General features: G+C 47.2%; 1 protein-coding gene and 1 long non-coding RNA gene across 4 annotated transcripts; both read right to left on the bottom strand.

The window, feature by feature from the left end:
- Positions 1–71: 71 nt before the first annotated feature.
- Positions 72–24888, bottom strand: LOC143367850 (uncharacterized). Of its 3 annotated transcripts, none has more exons than XM_076810081.1 (5): positions 23693–24888; positions 6638–6874; positions 3999–4285; positions 3352–3621; positions 72–1872 (listed from the first exon to the last, which is right to left on the bottom strand). In XM_076810081.1, the coding sequence occupies exons 1-5, from the start codon at positions 23714–23716 to the stop codon at positions 1680–1682; spliced, it is 1011 nt and encodes a 336-aa protein (XP_076666196.1). In that variant the 5' UTR covers positions 23717–24888; the 3' UTR covers positions 72–1679. The 3 variants fall into 3 exon arrangements, with proteins under 3 accessions (XP_076666196.1, XP_076666197.1, XP_076666195.1); XM_076810082.1 differs by having other exon boundaries at positions 3999–4322; positions 23693–24878; XM_076810080.1 differs by lacking the exon at positions 23693–24888 and adding an exon at positions 8857–9575 and having other exon boundaries at positions 3999–4322.
- Positions 20469–23121, bottom strand: LOC143367876 (uncharacterized). Its single transcript, XR_013085110.1, has 3 exons — positions 22925–23121; positions 21894–22554; positions 20469–21612 (listed from the first exon to the last, which is right to left on the bottom strand). It is a non-coding gene; the product is annotated as an uncharacterized LOC143367876 (long non-coding RNA).
- Positions 24889–24947: the final 59 nt, after the last annotated feature.

Genomic DNA, 24947 nt, shown 5'->3' with positions numbered 1-24947 from the left:
TTAGGTCTTGCATTTCTGTTGATAGTCTGCGTGGCCTGTTTTCGTTTATACAGTATATATACGTTTATGTTTATATATATATACTTTGTAATTATATTATATTGCAATTTCTTAAAAAAGTGTACACAAAATTGAAGGTAACGACATTAGGAGAGCTCTGAAGCTTCAAAATGCAAGTAGTATTGTTTCGTACAAAAGTTTCCGTATCTATTGTCGCGAGAATTTCAAAACCTAAAGAAATGTTAGATACTTCGTGTAAAAAATGGTACAAAATTGAGGACCTTGCAGCAAGAGTGGTGCAGCTCCATTGTCGACACTTTTTGAATCATGACGTGTAACATATGTAAAAAAAAATCCGACAACAAATGAGCGATTTATTGCAAATTTTGAATTTGCACCCATTACTGTTTTGCGCAATAAGAATGCTCCAGATAAATAGAATAGAAAACTTATCAACTCAATAACTACAACTTATTGTGTGAAAATATATATTTTTTAATGTTAAGTGAAAGCAATAATTTTATAAACAGTTTCTTCTAATTTATTCTAGTTAGTAAAGACGGAGCTGCACCCCTCTTGCCGCAAGCTCCTCAATTGTTATTTTCCAGTAATTCAATGATATGCACCGATCGACACCTGTTGCGCCCACTCGTGTGTTTTAAAGTGCGAATAAAAATAAAAATAAAAAAACAGCATAGTTGACTCGTCCCCCATCATTTTCACACATACTGACAGCATACCGCACTCGCACATAAATACAAACATACCAAATACATGCAAAAACTTTGTTAGATCTCTACTTAGTAAATCAAGAAGTATAGCAAATCGTGGATCTTCACATTTCTAGAGAAACAGCAGCTTTCTCCCAGTCTCTCTTTTTTCCTTCTTTAAATAACCACCATGGATGGCGATCCGATCGAGCTACGTTTTAACGTACCGAATCTTTGTCCCCAGTTTTCCCATGCTCGAAAAATTACTCTACTTGATATGTATAGTTTCATTACACTTTATCTACAGAATAATTTATTTGGCATCTTTTAGAGCGATAACGGCTACATCATAGTTAGCGTATAGATAATAGAAATTATACCCTGTCTAATTCGAACAGTACCGCGAGTTCGTTCGATCGCACGCACCGTTACGCTTCGCATTGTCGAATCATCGAAATCGCCTATCTTCGCAGGAATTTGGAAATCCGAGATCGAAAGATTGATCGATGTTACCATCACGATTATTACCTGGATACGGTATCACCTACGATTAGCTGAAAGTGAACAGAGATACGTATATCCCGTCTGTACTTCTGCGCATTGAGTATTCCTCCACGTAACTGCAAACCGAAGAGGCAACCAACGAAGCCATCGCGACATTGTGACCACGTTTAATGCCCCCCTTATTCGATTGGATCTGTCGGTTATACGATAAAAGAAAAATTCGCAGGGAATTCGTAGAAAGTCCCGCGACGTCTCCCTATCGATTGCGATCCTACGTATTGTCGTTCGTGCAAACAGAAATGAGACGGCGAAGGTGGTAGCACGCCCCCGTCCTAGATCCTCTCTACGAGCGCGCCCGTCCAGGCGTCGTTAAATACTCGATAAAATATTACACCCCTGAGAATTGGTATTGACATCTCCAGAAGAAGAATACTCGACCATCCCCCGCCCGTCGTGTCACGGGCTTTAATAAGGAACATTGTCGCGAACGTGGGCCTGCTTCCGGTACTCGTGACGCTGGCACTTGCCCATCCAGGACCATTTCGCGCACACCTTCTGCGGCTTCAGGACGAAGCACTTGGTCCGCAGCACGTCGAAGAAGATCTTCCCGATGAAATTTGCCGAAGCCGTGCCGGCCATCTTCAAGCACGTACGAAAGCTGAAAACAAGAAGGGTGTTGAAAGAGTGCTGGTGGAAAATCCCCTGAAAGCAGGAGATTCTCTATCTTTGATAAAACTAGGGTAACAGGGAACAATAAGGCCCGGCGCAGACGAGCGGTTTGCGGCAATCTGTCGCGCGCGTTTTAGCAGAACATAAATTTATATGAAGCAGTTCACGCGGGACGCAAAGTTTTGCGGCTACTAAGCGCAAGGCCGGTGCGAGGATGGTTTTCGCCCTTATGCAAGAAAATTTTTGCCGCCCCTAAATTGTTGCACCTGTTTTCTATTTAACTAGCGTCCCCCATCTCGGCTTCGCCCGAGATATTAGCGTGACTAATTCATGTTTATAAATATATTTTAAGGAAATTAAGTATTTGGAAAAAGAGCTTGATTTCTTCGTAATATTTCGGAGAAGATAACATTCTTGGTATAATGATTTTCTGACATTAGGATGAATTGTTGTGGCGCATCACCTGCCGGAGCAGTGATGGCAAATATTATCCATCGCTCCTATTTGAACTTCTCCTAAGTTAACATACCTACTTAGTTAATTCCTGGATCATAATTCAATGCAAACCTTCTGGTAACATTCACTCTTATAAGTCCAGGATTTACCAGTGTATCTTAATATATAAAGTAGAAAGTGTTTTTGTCGCCTAAAAACATTCGAACGGTAAAACTCGGGGGTCACGAAATTTGTTCCAGCTCATTATAGCTACCTAATCCAGATGAACGTGGATATTTTTACAGAAAAGATAAATAAATAAGAACAACTTTTTTTTATAAAATCAGAATCTAAATTTCAACATATATGTCCGCGGTATTCCACTTCTCTAGCGAGAAAGCGCGCTAAAAGCTTTGCCATCTGGTGGTGACATCACGGTACTACTGCGAGCGAGGTACGCGCGGGCCGAATATGCGTATGCGCGCGCGAAGTAGACTGTCGTATACACGGGTCACGTGGTCTGCAAAACAGCCGTACACATGGAATGTTTACGCATAAATTACATGTTAATAACGCGTTTCTGAAACACGCTACATAGCCTATGCCCATCCTAGAGTATGCAGAAATAACGTGTTAAAATTTGAGGAAGATCGGTTCAATAGGTCTTGAGTTTTGCGCGAACATAAAAATCGGCTCTCTCTTTATATAATAGTATAGATATGTTTTGCCTTTACGAGGTACAATAAAAAAAAGAATTACATTTACATTTCGTTTATATGGGAGTTGGATTCCTTTATTATTAAGTCTGCGATATAGTTTTAGCGCCCACTTCGGCTGGCGCCCTTATGCGGCGCATTACTTGCATAATGGGTTCCGCCGGCCCTGACTAAGCGGTATGTTTGCGTTCGTTTCGACGAACGCAGACCGCTCGTCTGCACCGAGCCTAACAGAGAGAAGCTCAATAATGAAAAGCACGAATTGCTGTAGCAGAAATAATAGTATCTTGAAAATCGATGGAACAGATGGCGGGTACCGTTCGTCACAGGCGCAGTGCATCATGCTGGAGATGCCCCAGTTGAAGAGGCCGTAGCGAGTCTCGAAGACGGGAATGAAAAAGGGACAAGCGGTGTCGTGTCTGCGGCAACAGGCGTCCGCCGACCCGAATCCACCCAAATTCGTGTACTTGGTGGCCCGGTGGCCTCTCCCGCACCATTGTGTCCCCGGGATCATCAGCAGGTCCCTCCGCGACCTGCTCCTGCCTCTCCTCTGCTTGCGGCCGCTGCTCGTGGCGTTCGCGTGCTTCCTGCGCAAAAGAATCAGCACTTCTATATGCAACGGCATTTAACGCTGGATCCTCCACGTCGCACCTCAATTATAATCAGCCCTCCACCATCTTCGCCTCGTGCATTATGTAATCGCGCGTGTAACGAGCCGGCATTACTGTTGCGTCACTACTTGCCGTTGCCGAGGATAATAAAACGAGTCGATGGGAACTCGCACGTGGTGCAGAAGCCGCGACACGTGCGACGAGGGAGCTTGATTAAGAAGTCGGCCCCGGCGAGCTACTTTCGCGGGGGACGCTCGTTTTCCTTGGAGGAATAATAACCGTGAACTATCCGAGTTCGCCAGCGCGTGGGAAAGTGGCTTAAGGCCCGTCAACGAACTCGTTATCGACCGTACCTGCGGCGATGCTGAGCGACGACTTGATTCCTCGCCCTGGCCCTCACGCGAGCGCACCGATGACGCAGCTCGGACGTGGACGAGAGCCAGGAGAGGTCCTGCGGGATCCTCCAAGCGTCCTCCTCGTCCTCCACGTCGAACACCTCGATCGACGCCTCGTCATCGTAATCCACGTCGGCGGGGCCACTCGACGCGCAGGACCTCTCGTCGTCCTCGTCCAGCTGCTCGTCCACGCAGTCGGCCAGAGTGCCGCCCTCGTATATCAGCTGCAACCTTCTGCCCGTCTCCTGCAGCCAGACTTGCCTCAGTGCTACGTCCGTATCTCTAACGGGGACATATATCGTTGCGAAATTCAATCTAACAATGTTCCTTCCACTACTCCTTGCCTGGCAGAATAACAAACAGGTCCTCTGATCGTGCATTCGAGTGAGACGTAAAAAGTTACGTTTAATGTCGCGATTGCTCGGTACGCTGCTTGGTGAAAAATCGATGGGGCTGATAGTTTTGGGACTGTGCGCGTCGAACGGGGGGAGAATGTTCGCACGGGATCGCCGAATGCAGAAAGAAAAAAGCGGGGAACCGTGACGCGTGAATAATGCAGGACACGGCGAGAAATTCACGGTAGATTTGGCGTGCACGCGTTACCGGGCGCGACGCGCTGATTAAAGCCCACCTATGATTGATGCTCCCCCGCCTTATTTTCGACGCGCCGATAAGCATCTTCGACGGCCTCGCTAAATTCGTTAGGATCAGCCGGGCGGTCGCGATCATCATCGATGCCCGGACGGTTTACAAGTTACTCCTGCGCGCATTCAGGTTCTAATCTTTCCTGCGATCATTCGCTTAAATATCATCTGGAATAGAGATGCGAGTGTCGTTCCATCTACGTCGGAGAGGCTCTTCGAAACTTCCGATTAAGATTTAATTAAGAACCCCTCGGGGGCACGTGAGCCCCGAGTTAAAAACCCTTGCTCTATGTTGTACCCACTGGATTACCGAAGCGACCTGTGTATTCTTTTATCTGTGAATGACAGGTATAAATGGGTCGTTTAATATTGAATCTCGCCTAGTGGAAGGTTCGACGGAGTAGCGGAGGCGGAGGGAGGTTCGCGCGATCAAAAATTGATCGCCCGGTGGTAGCAGGAATCATGAGAACTCGGGCAGCTCGTGCTTTTCTCGTTACAGCGAAAGGGCTTTCCCCGATTTAAGTGCAAGGCGACGTTTCGCGGTCGTGGAATTCCCTGGTATCCTCGTGAGAGCATCAGCAGATGAGTTACAACTACCGGCTGGCCGGGGCTTCCTACGGGACAACATCCTCGGTGCTCCGGCTACCAGCACCCTAATCCTTGCTTACTTAACTTGCCGCTTCTCGGCTTAAGGCCTCGGTTTGGCTTAGCGGTCGCTGCCCGCTGGAGAACGCGATAAATTGTTTTTCGATCCGAGATTTTCGCGGAAACGCTCGCACCGCGTTCGAATGTGCCCTCGAGGAACGCTCTCTGAGAATTCCCCGTCCAATATAATTTAAAATTAAGGAGATCTCGACGATCAAAGTAGCAACTCTATCCCTTTCCAGGACACGAATCCTCAACGAATAAAAGAGAAACGTAGCTTCGTGGAATTTCGAGAAATAATCAGAGGGATCGCGTTTCTTTCAAAAATATCCTTCCTCTAGACTCCAGAATTTATTCATAAATAACCCAATCGCGAAAAGAAATCACCTCGTAAGTATTCCGGAAGCCGCTACCAATACGCGTGGGGACTTTTTTTCCGAATCGGAGCAAGGTGAGTGACTCGATTTAGCGCGCTGTGGGCAATTCTATGAGCTTTCCGTCGCCTGACGAGGACGCGGCGAGAAAAACTGCTAACGGATGGCCGTATCAGCGGCGCGGCTCGTAACGGAGGTATTTGAAAGAGGTAAACCGATGGTAAATGCACACCACCGCACCGGCCATCGCTCCCACGCGTATTGGCAGCGGTGAAAGGCGGCATTGTTTCCTGCTTGCCCGCCAACAGTAGCTTCCTCGACTTCCAGGGGAGGCTCGGCGACCGGGGATGCTTGGGGATCCGCTTCTGCCCGAGAAAATGTTATTCTAACAAAGAGGATGAGGCGGACGTTGGTATTCGACAGGCGAAAAAACACAGGACGCCTGGCCGACGGGAAGCTACTGAGGAACCACCCCTGCCGCTCGTCTTATTAACCCTTCGCTCCTGCGACTTACTTGCCCGCCGATCGGCCAGAGATACTTCTCAATGCGGGAGTTCGGAATAGGGAACGTAGCAGAGCACTCTCGACACTTCTGACAGTTCTTTGAATCTCATAACTTAGCAGGTCTATTTTGGGTAACTTTCAGCTTTGAGAACTCCGCGAAGAAGCTTCACCTATCCTGTCGAGCTTTAATTGAAACGGCTAATTCGCGGTTTAATTGAAATGGAAAGTGGACTGTGTCATCTGGGAGAGATTGCTTTATTATTTCAATACCAACATCCCCTGGATTATCCAACGAATCTATACAAATGATATTACGTTAGTATACCGGCAAAAGCTGCAGGATCTTTTCCAGAGTGACACAGTTCACAGAGGGAACAGTAGAACCGTGCGAGTCCCAGGAAACCTGGTTTCTAGGGTAGAATTTGTTTACCCCCAATTGACGACGGTTTCCTTGGCGCAAATTCCTGGCCAGCGGACCACCCGCTCCAGTTCGCCGTCCTGCAGGATCCTGGTGACCGAAATGCCACGGCTGGACGTGACCCTGGACGAGGAGTTGCTGGAGTGGGCGCTGGATCGTTGACGAAGAGCTCTGGCGTCCGACAGCAGCAGCAGCAGCCCAAAGGCCAGCAGCATCGGTGCACGGATCCAAACGATTCGCCTTCCTTCCCTGGGCACAGTATTTATTGCCTGGTAAAGCGATCTGTTCTGGATAGCAAATTCAACTTCACTCTCCTCCTCCTGTCCCATCTCCACCGTTCTTCTTCAACGCGGGAACACGAGAAAGTCTCGAGTTACGTGTCCCTGCAGTTTAGGATTACTTCCACTCGCCCCTCCGCAGGGCTAATCTTTTGTAGATAAGTTGCAGAGTAGATCGAGAGATATTCGAATTTTAAACAGTTCCCTGATTCTCTTCCGTTAACGCAGCGTATCGTAGTTAAACGTTTTAATTTATTTAAGCACTTCGAGTTTCAGCGTTCTTCGATTTATAATAAGCAGCCGGTCGCGCCGATGCCTAGACTTCTCTAAATATTCCGCGGATCTGACGTTCCGAGGCGTATTTGCCTGTTCGGCCGAGCCCGAGGCTTATTGTAAAGCGAATTCGTGGTATCGAACGATGTGACGGGGTATCGGTATCCGGTAGCGATTTAAAGAAATCAAACCGCCGTGGTACTGACAAGTCCCGTACGCCGATACCACCCGCGATCCTGCCCGTTTTCTTTTCGCCGTTTCACGGTGGACCGTTTGGCACTTGGCCATCGGACGCTTAATCATCTTCTTTTCATCGCGAAGATAAAAAGAAGCCGCGCCTCAGCTGCCCCCCTCGGCTCTTACGTAATTAGCGCGTATCATATCTGCAGAGCACGTTCCGCGACTCTTTATTACCATTACCACGGGAGGCTCGCGAGTTCCCGTCACTCCGGGTGTCTAAATAATCGAGCAGCTCGGAACACGCGCATTTCCAAAGAAGAAAATAAATTGAACGGAGCGAAAGAGGAACGAAATTATTATTATTATTATTATTATTATTATTATTATTACTATTATTATAACTATTATTATTACTATTATTATTATTATTATTACTATTATTATTACTATTATTATTACTATTATTATTACTATTATTATTACTATTATTATTACTATTATTATTACGATTATTATTACTATTATTATTATTATTATCCCTTTTTTCTCAGACTTGTGTCTGGTCCATCACAGAAAGCAAACGAACCTCGGTCAAGCGTGCTTTCTTTATATCTGTAATTGAGTTATGGTGCGTTTAAGAATTTCCGGACGGTATTACATGTATCAATAATTATTGATTTTTGTAGATGTATGTATGTGTTTGCAGGGAGTTGTAATGCGCGGATGTATTGGTGGTTATTATTATTGTTATCATTATTATTATTATTATTATTATTATTATTATTATTATTATATTTAAACGGGAATCCGCATAGTATACAACATGTGCATAATACAACGCTTACAGAGTCAAGTACTAAATGAATTATGAACGCGTGAAAGAATATTTGCTGCCTCTGGAGCCTCGAGTAACGTACATTCATTCAAAGAGCGATTAAATACGATAAGTTTCTAAAACGGCTATTTATATTAAACAGAGGCAGAGGGAATAAAAGCGTGAAACGGAACTCTGAACTCCGAAATTTGATTAGTAACTGTTGCTTTTTATAATACACGATTAGCGGCGATTAGCGGTGTACAAAGCAGCGATTAGCTGTATACACACATAATCGTGATGTCACAATGTCAAATATGACGCTCCATGCAGTTCTCCGCGAGAAACCTTATCGTGTCGGAGTCACCTCACGCGCCGTCACTCGGGCAATTCAAGGGAAACAAGATGATAAGAGCGACGCGTATCGCCTTTTAAACCGGATCTCCGACAATCGTGTTTTTTTTTTTGCCTGCCAATTTAATCCTTCGCGAGCAATATACGCGTACAATTAAAACAGAAAGCTCTAACTCACTTTTAAAGAAAAAAAACCGATTCCAACGAGCAAACCTCCCAAACACCATCTAACTCGATATACCACCCAGCTTGCGTCTCTACATCGTTTCAGCAATTCATTCATCGATTCGAATCAAAGCTACCATCCTGCCGGATCGAAAACGCGAGCATACCTTCGTAGCACGCTCATCTGCACGGTGCGACAGCGGAACGCTGCAAGTGTCTTCCGCGTGGGCGTTCAGAGTCTTCCATAAATCGTGAACCTCCGTGAACCACGTTGAACCCGTTCGGCGGACGCGGATTCGTTCATATTCGACGCGTCACTGTCCGTTCGCACTTGGGCATCGTTCGGCGGTAGAAATCTCGTCGGCCCGAACTACGGAATAAAATCTCCTCGGGATCTCTCTTCTTAGGGGTTCCGAGGGGTTGCACGGTCCCCTTCGCACGGGACTTGGTTCACTGATTCCAGGTGAACGTGGGGCTGGGATCGGTCTCGGAGGCTCGCAGTTCGGCACACGGCTCGCAGTTGAGCGCGGAGGAAGACGTTGCAGCGAAGAACGCGAGCTGCTCGGCGAAATCGGGGGCCACGTGGCTGGGAAGTCGGTCTGGCGCGTTTTCCGTGCGTGAACCAGCGGGGTTGTCCAGCCCGGTGGACACCTCGTGGATGCAATCGGCCGTAGTAACTGGCGCGCTACGCTCGCGTCTCTCCCTTAAATACCGCCGAGAGTTCTGGTGGTTGTCCAGTTCACCTACACCACCGCCTATTCTGTCACTTACGTCTCCTTCTCCCCGCGTCTCTCTCCCTCCGGCGTGGTCGGTGCGTTTCCCATCCGCAACCCCACCACCACTCGGACACCAACCAAAGTCTCTGGCCTCCCTCGTTCCTCCTTCTCTCTTTCCACCTCTCTCTCTCTCCCTCTCTGCACATTCTACCCACCGACAGGGCGCCTCTGCCAAATCCAATCCTACCCACTCACCCTGAGATTTAATCCTCGTTCTCCCTCCCTCCCACTCTCTCTCTCTCCCTCTCTCTCTCTTTCTCTCTTGCCCACTCCTCTTCACCACCACCCTTTTCATCCCCCTTTCCGCTTCTGAATTCCGCGCGCCTCTTTCCTTTTTCCCCCATTTCTCTTTCTCTCTGCCCCCACCCCTCAACGTCTTTCGTATCTCGCGCGCCTTCCACCACCCTCCGCCTCCCGCGCACTCCACCCCTTTGTCCTTGCTGCCGAGTCCGAAGGGCTTTTTTACCGCGATCCGTCGCTATCGTCTAGGCGACCCTGCCGCGGACGACTTTGGCAAATGCCGGTGCATCCATCACCGCGCGTCACCGACGTCGACTTTCGGCGGAATTCGGTGGGGCAGAAGCCCGCGGATGGTCTTGCGGCCCGCGGACGTCCGGCAGTGGATCTGGCTCCTCCGGTTGCTTGCAGGCCTGCAGAATTGATGGTATACACCGGGGGATCGCTGATCGCCCGGTTAGCGGGGATTGGGAAATCTGTCGCGTTTTCTGTGCTCCAGGGAACCGTTTACTGATACAGTAGGGGTGGATGAAAGTTTTTTTATATTGCGGGAATTGGAGGTGGTAGCAACATGATAATTGAAGCTTGAGTGTTAAGCAAAAGTATTAAGTTAATTAATGGCGCTCCTGTAATCCTGATTACAGGATTATACGCTCAAGATTTAACCCTTACCTTTTTCGCTGCGTTTTTCGACTATAATCGAACGCCGCTACATTCCCGATTCAATGCGGATTTCGACTATAGTCCACGCATTTAAAAAATGCATAATCTTGTACTGTGATAAACATGTAAAATGCAAAGAAAGTCGAAAATTAAAAAGTTTTTTTATTCATGGGACATTCCATGCGAACCCGGACAGATTTCGGGTAAGTTTTCCTAGATTGCTGAAATTTGACTATGTTGTAGTATTTAGTGATACTTAAACGCACCTGAAAGGACTTTTCAAAATTTTGAAAAATGTCGATTTTACAGCTGTTTGAAGTTAAGTGCTAACTTTTTTTCAATACATTATAACTACGAAAGTAGTAAACGGATGGAGATGAGCTTTACGGTGCTTATAGAGAAGACATTGAAGTTTCAAGAAAAAATTATTTCAGTTTAAAAAAAAAATTGACAATTTTTGTGGAATTATTTTAAACAAATGCAGGTTATTATCGTTAGAAATGGTCTGAAATTTTATATTTTTTATCTTTTAGGTCCACCTTTCTTCAATGAATAAAACTACTATAAACATGTACTGATCTGGTGCAAACCGCGAATTGGTTCCACTTTCAAACACTTTCAAAGGGTTAAATGTGTCATATGTGATACGTCCGAGCGCTAAAGGGTTAATGACCCCATCGATCCTAGTGCCTCTCAAAAGTAAACAAGCCTGAAATTCCTTTCGCTAGGAGACCAGAATCCGCCACCCCTCGTTCCGCTTCCGGGTGTAAAATATCCGCGGTCTGCGGCGGAAGTAAGGAATCGTCCCGTGATCTATTTCGCCGGGAGGGGCGGGGAGGAGCCGAACGATTCTATGGGAGTCTAGCCGCTGGAAGAATTGAAAAGCCGCGCTAATTCGCGATGACAATGCTCTCTCGCCGGGATGAAAGTTTATCGCGCGGTTCGCGAAAAACGACCTTTGGCTGGCCGCCAATAGCGGCACGATCTTCCTGGAGGGGACAGGGGGTTCCCATGGCCAATGACGAGGACCACTGCGTCCCGTCCACTTGCATAATTTATCATCGACGAGCGTTTCGCTCGGTTCCCGGCGTCGGAACGCAAAAATTTCGCGTGCAGGCCGGGCGACGTCGGCGTAAACGCTGACCTTGCCCGGTATCATCGTCATTTGACCCGTCTGACGGTCATCGAACAACTCGCTCGATCCGAGGCTCTCGTCACGTGCATTTTCTCTTTTGCTTACCAAGTGTAATTTTCAACGAAACCTGCAGATATCTACTTTCGTACTCGTTTTCCTTAAATTCCTTCCACGTGGGGTCAATAACTAGGGGATGCGCTTCGTTCAGCTTTTTTACAAAATCTTTACCTCAATTAGGAAGCGTAGCCTTTTTGTAATACGGCTAGAGATCTTCAGCGTTGATGTAATGGAAGTATTCGACAATAAAGAGTATTAAAGTATATATTATATATATATACAAAATTTTTACAAAATTTTTACCTCTGTTAGGATGAGGAATTATAGAGTTTCTATACTTAATTCTAGTATTATATATACAACATTTTTACAAAATTTTGACCTCTGTTAGGATGAAAAATTATAGAGTTTCTATAATACTAGTATTAAGTATAGAAACTCTATAATTCCTCATCCTAACAGAGGTAGAAATTTTATAAAAAATTTTGTATATATAATACTAGTATTAATACTAGTATTAAGTATAGAAACTCTATAATACTAGTATTAAGTATAGAAACTCTATAATACTAGTATTAAGTATAGAAACTCTATAATTCCTCATCCTAACAGAGGTCAAAATTTTGTAAAAATTTTGTATATATAATATACTAGTATTAAGTATAGAAACTCTATAATTCCTCATCCTAACAGAGGTCAAAATTTTGTAAAAAGGCCAATTTTACAGCGATCCTGCGACATAGGTATCCAAATTCACCGTGAAGATTTCCCTGAACGTTTTATACCGCCAACAAGATTCTTCCATCGTCCCGATGTACCGAATTCTTCTTTAAGAGAGGCTGTGAGTCGGGCTCACCGCCGAGCAATAAAGCGCAGGTAACAATTAGATGTAGGATGTGTTAAAAGAATGGAGAAATAGAGGGATCCCTAATCGTAAGCATCGTGGATCCTCACAAGCAAAATGCATTAATACCGAGGAGAAGGGGGACGGAAAAATGGAGAGGGGCAAGCACAGCCGGGGTGTCAAGGATCCGAAGATTTATGCTCATCCATCGGCGGCCCTTGAGTGGCCTTCTCGAGGAGGAACGGGATCACCGCCACGGAAATTAATTGGCGAGACGAAGAAGTGGCGGTGAAAAGCCGTCGGTGGTTTCCAACCATTGTACTCCTCGTGGTTATGACTCGGTGCCCGTACGACAAGGAAAACGGGGGTGGAGACGGGGAGAGGCGGGGGCACGAGGTGAGAGCCCGTAAGTGAGTAGGTAGCCCTGCGGAGAGGGGCACTCGATTGTTCGACCCTCGAGGGTTCCCGAAGACGGACTGCCCGTCCCTCCTTATGCACGAGTGCTGTAAAGAAGTCCCTGACGAAAGTCACTCCTCCCCTTCGCCGAGCCCGAGTCATGGAATTCGTTACGGGTTACGAGGAAGGTCACCGTTAAGTCTATAACAGTGGCCTTTAAGTGTGCAAAATCTTCAAAATCAACTCGAGATCCTCAATTTTCAAACCGACGATCAAGGAATTCACCTGCTTTCAGGGTATATACCTTCTAATATTCTAATCAGTGAAGGGATATTTTTAATACAAATGAAATAAAATACATTAGGTGATTATAGAAATTTATTTAAAGAACAAACTCCAGCTTTCTTTCCTTTTTACAAAGCCCCTTCTTTGGAGGTTGCCAGGGCCTCCTGGGTGCACCAGTGATCCCAATTGCTTCCCTCGGTGTAATTTTAATGTTGCACCGCCTATCAGGCAGCCCAAAATATATTCAAAGGGACACGAATCTGTGGAAGAATAAACAGGGAGAAGAACAAGTTTCACGTTACTTCTGCTGGGTAAACAGTGTCTCCCTGGTACACCCCCGTGGACCCAAGTTTGCCTTCGTGAAGAAGACAGCGACGTTAGAGCGGCACACCCGTGAACGTGCTCGATCAAACGGCAAGCCAGCTCCCAAGATCTCCCTGCTCTATAACTAACTTGCCATTATAGCGGGCCAAGTGTAATTATCTCACGATAGTTGGACCGCAAGATACTCCGCTAACTAGCAGGCAATTTGTGGATACTGGCCATAATCGAATCCCTCTCTGTATCCTCTACTGGGTGTCTCGGAAACGCGTAGACAAACTTTCAACGACACTTTAACAACGAATTCTCAAAGTCACATCCCCAAGCAGAGGCTATATTAAAATATTAAGCCCCCTCAGTTTCAATCCTATGGACAATGAAGAATCCCTTTAACCTGAATACAAGATCCTCTCAAAAGGTTGTTCACCTACGACCCTAAAGCCCTCCGTATAATAACACGCGACATCGAACGCTGCCTTCCATCCCCATTTCTTCAACATCCTAAACCCTCCATTGTTACCTACCACTGTAATCGTCTAAAAATGTTCGCTAAGACCTCTGTCGCGACTTCCTTCTATGAACGCAAGCTCTTAGGTCCTCGATTTAGCTACTACGTTCATTCGACTGCGTACCGCGGTTCTTTACCTTTGGAAGCCACTCTGAGAGAATCGAGCTGGAAGGATCGTCGATCATGAATGGTAAAAAAGTCGATGACTAATTACACCTCGTGCAAACAGCAAGGTGGAAAGGTTCCAGCAGTGGTGTATCGATCATCCATCGAGCAGCCGCGACAGGAGCCAGCCAGATCCAGCAAAGATGGGCCCCACGACCGTTTGGAGAACGGTTATAGACACCAGCCGACCTCTCCTTCCAAGGGCTAATTAATTTTTATAGGTTCGGCTGGGGGAGGAGGGGCAGGGCTGGCCACGAACCGTACACATTCCTTGTTCGGATCCTGCACCGGGGAATATTAATGGGCCAGGTCTGGACTCGTGTTTGCAGATTTCGTCCAGCGGTCCTCTTTATTTGCGGACCGTCTCCGTCATTATAGTTTCTCGGCCCCCTGCCGCGGGAAAGTGACCGCTTCCGAGCCGGATTCGTCAGAAATCCGTTGCGTTCGAACGAGAATCATCGGCGGAGGGAGGAATCATTAAACCCCCGTATCAAAGTGTATCAATTATTCCAGCACCCCCTTGTCCCCCGACAATTTTCGAATTAATGGAGCCCCGCTGTGTTTTATCATTCGTACGAGTCGACGCGGACAGGCACGAGCATTGAACGAACGCAAAGAAAATGGGAAATGTGTGTCGGTGATCGATTATGGATGCTGAGCAGAGGAGTTGTTGACCTCGTTGGGGAATTCATGGGAAGCATCTTTAATCGAAACAGTTCGGATGCTTAAAGTCCATGGGACGATGAATTATAGGCAGATCAGCTGGACCTTCCTCGGGGGTGATGATTAGGTTTTAGGGCTCCATGCACCGAACCCGAGCATGGTAATTATTTGATCCGAGTGGCTTCGTTAACACACTGAATTAGTGTCTGGAAATTCGTGGCGGGTTGAAATGAACGATTCTAGAAGCTTCTATAGAGTCGAGCAGGAACACGAAGAAGAGAGCGAAGAAGGTGGATCGAACGTGTTGGAGATTCTTCCACTGGATCAGTGTAATTCGAGTCATATATTGTGAGGCAAAATAAAGTGCAAGGGTGGAGTCGTTTCACGCACTAAACGCATAGTTGTTGAATTAAAAATTATTCACGAGATAAAGGATGCTGTGTAAAACCGTTAACCACAGATGGGCAAAATCTTTAAATAAATAAAAGATAAAAATAAATTATTCGTTAAAAGATATCTTGAATTATTGGAGCCTGGAATAACGAATATCTTTTTTATTTTTTATTCGTTATTTGAAAGTTTTCACGTCACAGTTAACAGAACACGTTAACAATTAACGTGGGACGTAAGCTACTATTTGTCAATTTATGCAGGTGTGTTCCAGCGGTATTGAATGCCTGTTTAGCAAGTACAGAGAGGCAGAGAAGCATTTGGTTAGGATGGTGGGGCAGATAGAATTCTAAAGAGACCGCGTTCTGGCCTTGGGAGAAACAGATAGTCGACAACGACTCTGTCATTACCGGGAGATAATTGCAGGCTACTATCGAGGTTCCTTTCCATTTCTGTGCAAATGGGCTTTTAAGATTCCCTAGAAGAAAGCTCCGTATCGTGCGCCTGCACTGTTCATCGATCAAATTGATGCCTCGCGCGAATGTCTCGGATTTAGGAGGTCATCGGGTTATCCAGCGAGCAAGCTCGAAGGCCAAAAGCTGCTTAAGACACTCCATGGAGCGAAGAGTGCCTTATATGCAATACACTCTTGCAATTTTGTGCAAGGATTCACAGCAAATGACTCGTTAAACATCGAGGAAACGTAAGTTACACCGCAAGTAGTCATTATTTATGCGAGGCATGAGGATGACCTAACACTTAGCTCGAAGAAATTTGAACAATTACATTTCACAATTACCGCGAATTCAAATCTAAATATGGGTCACTTGATCCAATGAATCGCTTAATGTTCAGTGCTAGCTCCTATGTAGACTACGTCGACTTCTTTTCCGGTAGTAGTTCCTCTTTCAGTTGGAAGCTCTTCAGACTATTGTGTCAGGAAAATCCTATCACGTCGTTGTAACTGTGCTTTGCATTGGGCAATGCCCGTTTAATTTTCAATAATAATTATAATTAATTAATACAATTAAAGAAAGAAAAATCTTAAATCTTAGATACACGACGAAGCAATAAAAGAAGAAAATCAGGTTTCAAGTCCCTCTTACTAAACTCACTAGACACCAGCCACGTGTTAGTTAATGCCTACATGCGGGTATTTCGATCCGTCGTGCACGGGCACGATTAATTGTGCGTGTGTAGGATTGTTGAAACTGGGACCACGCGGTTGCGTTCACGCAGGCTTCTTCGTGAGACCGAAATATTTGCACGCGTAGCGTTTGAGTGAACGAAGAAGACCCCAAGCCGAACAATGCTTTTATTATTGCTCTCTATAGAGCCAGCCATTGTGGGCTTAACATTCTGGACGCTTGAACGAGTCACTGTTCGCAGTACATTTTAGAGTCAGTGGCTTCGCGGCGCCTCTTTTACTCGGGTCGCTTCAAGGAAGTACTTGCAGTAGAGGATCTTTGTACCCTCTTGAAAGAAGCTCCTAATTTGGCAGCTAACTTGCTTCACGTGTACAGTAATTGATTAATCGATTCTTTACTTCGTGACTTCTGGAGTTTATTGAATATTCCGTATCAAATGGAACGCTAGCTTGTTTCCAGGCTAACTGCTCTTGATTCGACGCCTTCAACGCGCATCGACGTCCCCGGAATGAATTGAAGTTAAAGAAAGGACGAAACGCGTACGGGGAGGTAGGCGGTTGTAAATCGGCAAGGAAATCCCCGTTTCTCGCCCCCTTTCCTCGAGACACTCAGGCCATTCAGCCGCCCGGCCGTTTTCCGCGACAATTGCCGGGGTGCAGCGCAATAATTGCATAATTCCCGCCACACTTGGCACTCGGGGGCGGTTGGGCCACGAGTGGCTGAGCCGCGCGCGCGAAAGGGCGCAACTCGTAGCCACCGAATTGCGCGTTTGCACGTTTGTGTGCTGTGCGGCCGCGAGAAAGGGGCACCTTTCATTTCGCCACCGCGGCAACTTTGCCCGAGGGGGATGAAATTCGTGGATGACGCGCGCGCGTCTTCGTTACGACGCGAGCTATCGGGTCTCGGGGGAGTGCAAGATTTCAACTGTTGGGATAGCTGGCTCCTGGTGGAGACAAGGCGACTTGGCGAAGGTGACTGCTCGAACAGGTGAACCTTGCGGCAGTGGGTGCTTACAGAAATTGAATTTTAAGGAGATTGAACCTTCGGCAAGTTGAATTTTAGGGCGATTGAACGTTGGGCAAGTTGAATCGTGGGAAAGTGAAACCTCGAGAAAGTTATATTTCAGAGAGATTGAATCTTGAGGAAGTTGAATCTTAGGAAAGTTGAATTTTAAGAGAATTGAACCTCGGGTCATTGAATCTTAAAAAAGTGGAACCTCGAGGAAGTTAAATTTTATAAAGATTGAACCTTGGAAAAGTTAAAATTTAAGGGAATTAAACCTCGTGGACGCTGAATCTTAGAGAAGTGGAACCTCGAAGAAGTTGAATTTTTGGTGAATCGAAACTTGAGAAACTTGCATCTCCATGCACCTGAACGAAACAGATTACAAATTATTAGTAGCGCTTTAAAGTACTCCACTACCTTACCTAAACATAATCTCCCGAAGCTCGATATACTCTATCTTCCGCCCCCCATCCCTTAAACTGTGCTTCAAGTCCTAAGCAGCATAAATTGCCCCCTTTCTCACAAACTTGAAAATAGAGCAATTGGCTTCACCCCCATGGATCAAGAAGTCTAACAGAACCGAAACAATTTCTATTCGCTTTCCGTCTTCGAACGCTCCCCGATGGAGCTGTTAATGGTCCTGCCATTTAAGTCCACTAACATCAGAATGTTGCTGCAACGACAGTAATTACGAGGGAAAATGACGTGGCTCGTCGCAAGGAGGGATGGTTACGTTTTGCAGGCGGCGACGGGGCCGGGGCGGCGGGCCAGGAGGGAGAAGAAAAAGAAAGGAGACACAGATAGGGCAAGGTGCAAACCGCTCGGCGAAGGAAATAGAATTCAGAGGAGAACTTCCTTCATTTCGACTTTTACCGGCTCCCGGCCAAAGGGACGTTGCGTTGTAACGGGCGACAAAGGACGTTAAACTTTTACGCGGACAGTCTCTACCTTTTTTAAGCGCGTCGATAAAAACTTGTACAATTTACACCGAGCCTATTCACTTCGACAAGAAGCACGCGAAAAAAGAAAAGAGAAGCAAGCCATCGCATTCTTCTAGGACTCTCCGCTTTGAGTGGAGCACATTTAAAGAATTTCGCCGGCTCGAACGGCTACGCGAAGGGGCTCCTTTCTTTTTTAATAAAAGTCCTCGGTTTGCTTACCGAAGCTCTTGCCCACGGAAGACCACATAAATCTCTTCCCTCGAGTGTTGGCTTATTGGTGATTCTCCTCGCGTTCGGTTGCGTTTACATCGACGATCCCACTTGGTAAGAATCGCTTGGCTGGTGAACAGGCACAATGACACCGTTCGTCACGGGGAAGGTTCGTTTCTGATCGGTCACGGCGCACGATAGCCCGCCCGTAGGTTCGTGTAGCTGGTGCCGCGGAGGGGGTTGGCGTTCCTCGGAAGAGAGGCGAAAAAAAAGGGCAAGAAAGAATCCAGTCGATTCACTCGAAACACCCCTCCCGTGCCATCCCCCCGTCGATAATATTTACCGCGCTGGGACGCGCGAGAGGAAAGGGAGGGCTGCTCCTCATCCAAGATGAGCTGGGCCCATTCAAACGAGACGCTATTAACCGCACCATTGTCCAGGACGACGTGAAAGCGACTTACGTGAAATTTAAAGCGAACCAATATCACGGTACTAATTCCCCTTCGGCTCGCTAGGGTAACGGGACGATGCTGAATGAGAGAGGATATCACCGCGGTGTATATATCGTTCGTGAGACAGTGATTCCTTCACTTTGTCTCTGTATAATAATAATTGCTACATTTGAATGAGAAGCGTGGAGAAATTCACAATGTTAACGAGACAGCAGACGATTCCACTGTGCCCGTAAAATGCTCATTCTAAAGCCTTCGACATGTGGCCAGCATAAACGTATGCCTGCACGCTGCAAGTCCCAGGATTAACGAGGCATTGTGGGTAATCCCTGCGCAGGCTGAATGGTAACGTGGAAATGAAGGGAAAGTTTTAAAACTGACGCCGATGATTTCCACGGTCGATGGCCACCCTCGGAAGTGGCGATCGGTTGGTAGCAGCGATCGAGGAGCGTCATTGGCCCGCAAGATCACAGAGAAAAGAGAGACTTTACGAAGCTGGCGTAGACGGTGCAGCACACGATCCGGGCTGCGGCACAATTCGCCACTAATTGATTTTACGACGTCCGTTATATTGACCGTGAAGATCGTGGACAGGGCGCCGGAGAGAGGGTGCAGATGACACCCCGGTGCGAGGCGATGCATGACGCCCTTTTTCAGGGGCGCTGATACACCCGAGGAATCTCTATGTGTACCCCGATCGGGGGTCGTTCGACCCGGAGCCTCTGCCCGCGCTCTGTTCTTTGTCTTTTTAATGCCTCCGCTGATAACAGATACCCCGAGTGCGGGGAAACTCGATTAAACAGAGATCCAGGGGAAGTTATTGAGGCCGTGTCCGCAGTTACGGTTTTAAGGGTCCTGGAACGAGGGAAAGAATAGTTTGAGAGACTCGTGTGTCGAGCGTAAGACAGTGGAGGGTATGCACTGTTTAGCATAATACAGAAGTCAGATTTCTGGGTAAATTTGAAGAGCGATGTGGAGATAGAGGGTGAAGAACGTATTTGAGGGATAGAGTTACCCAGGGAGTATAAGATCGAAGCTCAGGTCAGCGTTAACTTGTGTGATAGAATGCCGAGGAACGACGGAAAGTCGTGGAACGATAGGACAGACGAGCGGAAGCAGGTCGTAGCCTCGATTCCCCGCCTCGTGGCATTAGCTGCCCATAGAAGAAGAGAATCCCCTGGCCTCCAATAGTTCCGATCTGAAAAGGAGGCTGGAGGCAGGGACGAAGGAAAGTCATCTCTGGTTCTCGGCCAGGCTCCTTCGCTATCTCTCACTCCGACGGACAATGAGACAATAGAGTGACGTTTGCGAGACGCGATAGCAGTCGGATTAATTCCCGATCGATTCGCAGGCAGCCTCCTTCGCTACTTCTCCACGGACACGCAACTTGTTGGTCGAGTATTCAATCGCCACTTTGCGCGCCTCGCCTCGTGACCTTTTTTAATAAAATTCTTACCACTTCGAATTGTAAGGAAATTTGGACGCTCGGGTCTTGCGACAAGCGGAAGATGGAATTTTTTAGCAAATTATCTTTCACTCGGAACGTAGCATTTCGGTATTCCAAGGTTCGATTGAAAAAGGAATTGGTGGGCGAGGGACGTTCTTATAGGAGCGAAGCAATTCCGAGCGTTGGTATGCTCGCAAAAGGGCCCACGGCGCTGAAGATCGAATTATTGTTATCATAACCATCTGGCAGTCGCATAGACGAGACTAAAAGCCGGCAGCGGAGTACGCCAGATCAAAGGAGGCCGACGATTTCCGCTCCCGTAGGATGGAAAACATAACGCGAAACTCCCTGGCGGATAGATACCAAAGTGAGCGTCGAACAGATCGTCCAAGCATCCTCCCACCTCCTGGGGGACTGTGAGAATTTTATGCGTAGGGGAACAAAGAGTCCTGCCCCTCCGCCCTCGCCTATTCGGGGGTTCCAGGCTTGACACTGTAGCATCGCTGCATCGGCCTTCTGGGGGTTGAAACGCGCGCGGTGCATCTATCATCGAAGATACGGATTCAAGATCAAAAGGCTGTATACGCGCGGCCGAAGTTTCATCTAGTAAATGGTGAACCTTCGTGCTCGAAGCCCCTGTGAATCGGGAGCACTTGACTTCGATGTGTTGGGAGTTGCAGTGAAGGTTTACATTCAAGGAATCGCGAAGAAGAAGAGTGAAACAGATTACTGTAATTATTAATTAAATCGAGTATAGTTTCACGCACCGCTTCATCCTGTGTCGCTTCCCGTCGATCATTCAGTTTAAGGAATAAGAAACGTGGACTTGTAGGTGCAGGTATCCAAAGCAGCAGTGGCGCACTCAGAACGGGAGCCGAGGGGCCCTGGCAACCCCCAAAGAAGGAGCTTTGTAAAAAGAACATAAAACTAGATTGTATTCTTTAAATAAATTCTTATAACGACTTAATGAATTTTGTTGAATTTTCACTATAAATATTTTCCTCCCTTCAACTCAGTTCCACCTCACCCGGTTGTTATGAGGTTAATAAGACGAAAACTTTTTTTTTCACGGAACTTTTCCACAAATCCACACTCATTGCTTAAGTTCATAAAATTTAAGCATCCTCCGTGAAAGCATTTTTTACAGCTCATACAGCAAACCCAGTCATCAACCCACCCATTTTGCCACTTTGGACTGCTTGCACAGCTTTCAACGATGCCTCGTTTGTCCATAACTTCCTACGGTGATTATATCTTCGTTTGTATTCCGTTGGCATGTTCTACAATAACATTTGCTAAGTAGCTATTATGCATGATTTTATGACGGGCCAACTATCCTCGAAAAAATCGGGCCAACTAACCCGAGAGTCGAGAAGCGCTGACTCGCTTGTTTTTTCAATAATGCTACGACAATATCTAAAATATAATCTCCAAACATTACATTAACGCACTGCATTAAAAAGAAATCATTACTTTTTCGTAAAATGTCAGTAAATAATAATGTAAAGAACACGTAGAAGATTTTCGAGAATAGTCAATTTTTACATTACAAATAACCTACCTGATTTCACAGTTGAAAGCAGACAGAAAGCACGATTAATGCAGCGTATGAGCAACGCGCAATATACCACTAAAAACCACCGAAAATCGCAACGTTCTAAAACATAAACGTGATCGTGTCATCTCACCCGGAATTACCCTAAGTAGGATTATCTCTGTACCAGCAGTGTAAACGTTGCAGTTGCATTGGAAACTAGTTAACAATCATTCATGCGAACGCATGCATATGAGGGAAGTTAAAAATGAGATAGCGGCTGGTACATGTAATTCGCGATACCCACAATGACCTTGAACGGACAGTTGACTTGGTTCGGGCTATAAATCCCCGGCAGATAGAACGTCTTTCATAAAGCCGTTTGCACCATTAACTTTCGATCGCGATAGGTTGCACTAGACAGGGTGCACCGTCCCGCGGACTATGAACGCATGAATTGTCACGCGGCTTGATTTCGGGGTGGTCGGAAAATCGATGAACCTGTGGCAGGTCCTAGTACTAATCGTGATCGATGGTCCACGGCGCGCAGCGGCACGTGACCCCGTGATCTATCGCGCGGAAACAACCGATCCGCGATGTATGGACGAGAGAACGCTTCGCCATTTCGTCAGCCATCATTTTTCACCCATCCTTAGCGCGAACTCCTTTCAACGATCCTCTTCGTCACCTGAACGCATAACAGAAAAAGAACCACAGAGATAATATCGATATCCGTTCTGAACCGATTCGAGAAATTAGACGAATCGGGCCGGGAACGTAGTGCCGACTAATTGCTCGGAAAGATTTCGATCGCCGAGCGTGCATACCGACGCGCCGGTCTCGCGTGGTTCCCATCGGGAACGGTCGAATGGTGTGCGACGGTCAGATAGAAATCTCGAAATTATAGCTGGCTATATAGATGTTCCCGGCGACAGGGGTGCTCGTTAGCGGCCGTGGAGTATCGATGACCCTCATTAGGTAATCATCTTTTAATTAAAGCCGGCGAGGGAGAAAAGAGGACGCCGCCGATACTCCGCGACTCCAGCGCGCGTGATTACCTTGCTCTACCGGTCCAGCAGGCGGGCTCGTGTCTTCGAATCGGGGCTGACACGCAACTTGACGCACTCTAATCTCACGCGTGCGGTATCGGTACACCTTGATCTTCAGCCGTATCTATCAGCCCTCCTAAGCATCCCCGTAATCTTGCCTCACCCTTTCGCGGCGAGCGCGAACGCCTCGCCCTTTCCAGGCAGTAACCAGCGACACGTGGCACTGCTCATTTGGAGGCATATAGCACAGTGTATATGCCGGCGATAGCGCGGGATGTTTACGCGTAATCGTATCGCGTACGAGCAAATATTTGCAACTTCTGTGACCCGACGACCGCGGCTACCGTAAACGGTTACGAGTCTACTACGTTAGATAAGCGGCCGTCGAAGGTGCTTATGAACGGGACCTTTATAGGGAGTACGGATAATGCGCGAGGAGTTCTGGAGCTCTTCATTGCTCGGCTGGCGAGTTCGTTGGGATCGATGTGGTCTATTTGAGGGCTTAGCGTTTATATTAATAAACTGGGCGCTAAGTGTCGGTTAACTAGCATTCGTTTCTTCGTGCTTCAGTTGTTTGCACGTACAAGTTTATAGAAATTGCAATCGTTCGGGGGGTGTAGACTGGAACTGTTATTTATCGGAGGAGAAGATTGTACGAAGGAGTACGACAGAGTATTCAGTTCTGCGTGTATACAGAGGTCTCCAAAAATGCGCCGTCGTTGGAAGAGGCTGCGTTACAGAACCCGAGGTAATTGATACACAGAAATCGTGACTGACCTGCGGAGGATGGGGCCACACCATGGAGGGATGGTAGACGAACGGTTGTTTGACGGCGCTACCCCTACACCGACGCACGGCGAACCTGGTATCGCATTCACGGTCCACTGCCTCAGGATTCGGGTCTCCACCCTGCTTCTACGCTGTCTCCGCCTCGTAAAAAAAAGAGAGAGAAAGCGAGAGAGGGTGAGGGAGAGAGGGTGAAAGGGGGAGAGTGACGGCGAGAGCTACGCGTCGTCGGTGATCCGTAACCCTTGATCGTCCGATTCAAACGTATCGCGAAACATACTTAACAGATGGTTACATGGGCAACGCATTTGTCTCACAAAGTGCGGTTTCGGTATGTCCCCCGTGTCCCTTTCCACCGCGTGAATTCTCCGAGTTCGAGTCTCTGTTCTTATCGAAATGATTTATCGACGACACTTTACGAGAATTATTTATCGTAAACCCACAGGGCCCACGGGTATCGAGCATGCCCGCGATCACAGCCGTGGGCCGCACCGTTGAAAGACAAATACGTGGCGAAATTCGTACATGGACGTCGGGTAGCCGACGTGGCTCCCGAACCGTCCGAAGGGAGACGCATCTCGCGATCGAATCGCGAACATAACTGCAGTCTCATCACGCGTCCGAGGTATTCCGAGTCCGAGTCACGAGTGCGACTGCATGCTAATCAGTAGACGCGAACGGGGGAACAAAGGCAGGAGGTGCTTTAAACGGTGCCGTCCCCCCGTAAGGAATACCGAAGGCGAGAAAACGGCAGGGGTGTATTCACGATTCGACTCTGCGATACGTTTGCCCGGATCGCGTAACGGATAAACGTACAGCTTTTTCAAAGGGTTCGATTGTGATTACGGTAAGGTGCAGCGGCGGTCGTTATTTCGATACACGAACGCGAAACCGCCACGCAAAGTTATCTATCAAGGGGGCATAAGTTGTCGTCGCGTGGTAAGAAACTCCCGGGCGATATACACGGCAGGTGCGCGTGCAGACAGCTCCAGGCGCTTACCAGTTAACCAAGAGGGTTGGGCAAACGTTTTTCTGAAAGGGCCGGGTAAGAAGCTGCGGGATTTACCGTGCCGAAAAGAGGTCACGCCACGCTAAAGCTGGTCTTTTTTAATCATCTTGTCAGGGCAGTATAATCCGTGAAAATCGTCCGTAGAAATTCTCGCCACTCCACCACAGGCACTGCTGCAACAGGCATCGTCTCTGCAAGAACACATTCAGGCTTGCAAACGCATTTCTTTTACGGCCA

This window comes from Andrena cerasifolii, chromosome 4 (assembly GCF_050908995.1).
Source record: "Andrena cerasifolii isolate SP2316 chromosome 4, iyAndCera1_principal, whole genome shotgun sequence".
NCBI classification, from domain to species: Eukaryota; Metazoa; Arthropoda; class Insecta; order Hymenoptera; family Andrenidae; genus Andrena; species Andrena cerasifolii.
Note: the sequence above shows the minus strand (reverse complement) of the source record. Positions and strands in the feature narration are given on the sequence as shown.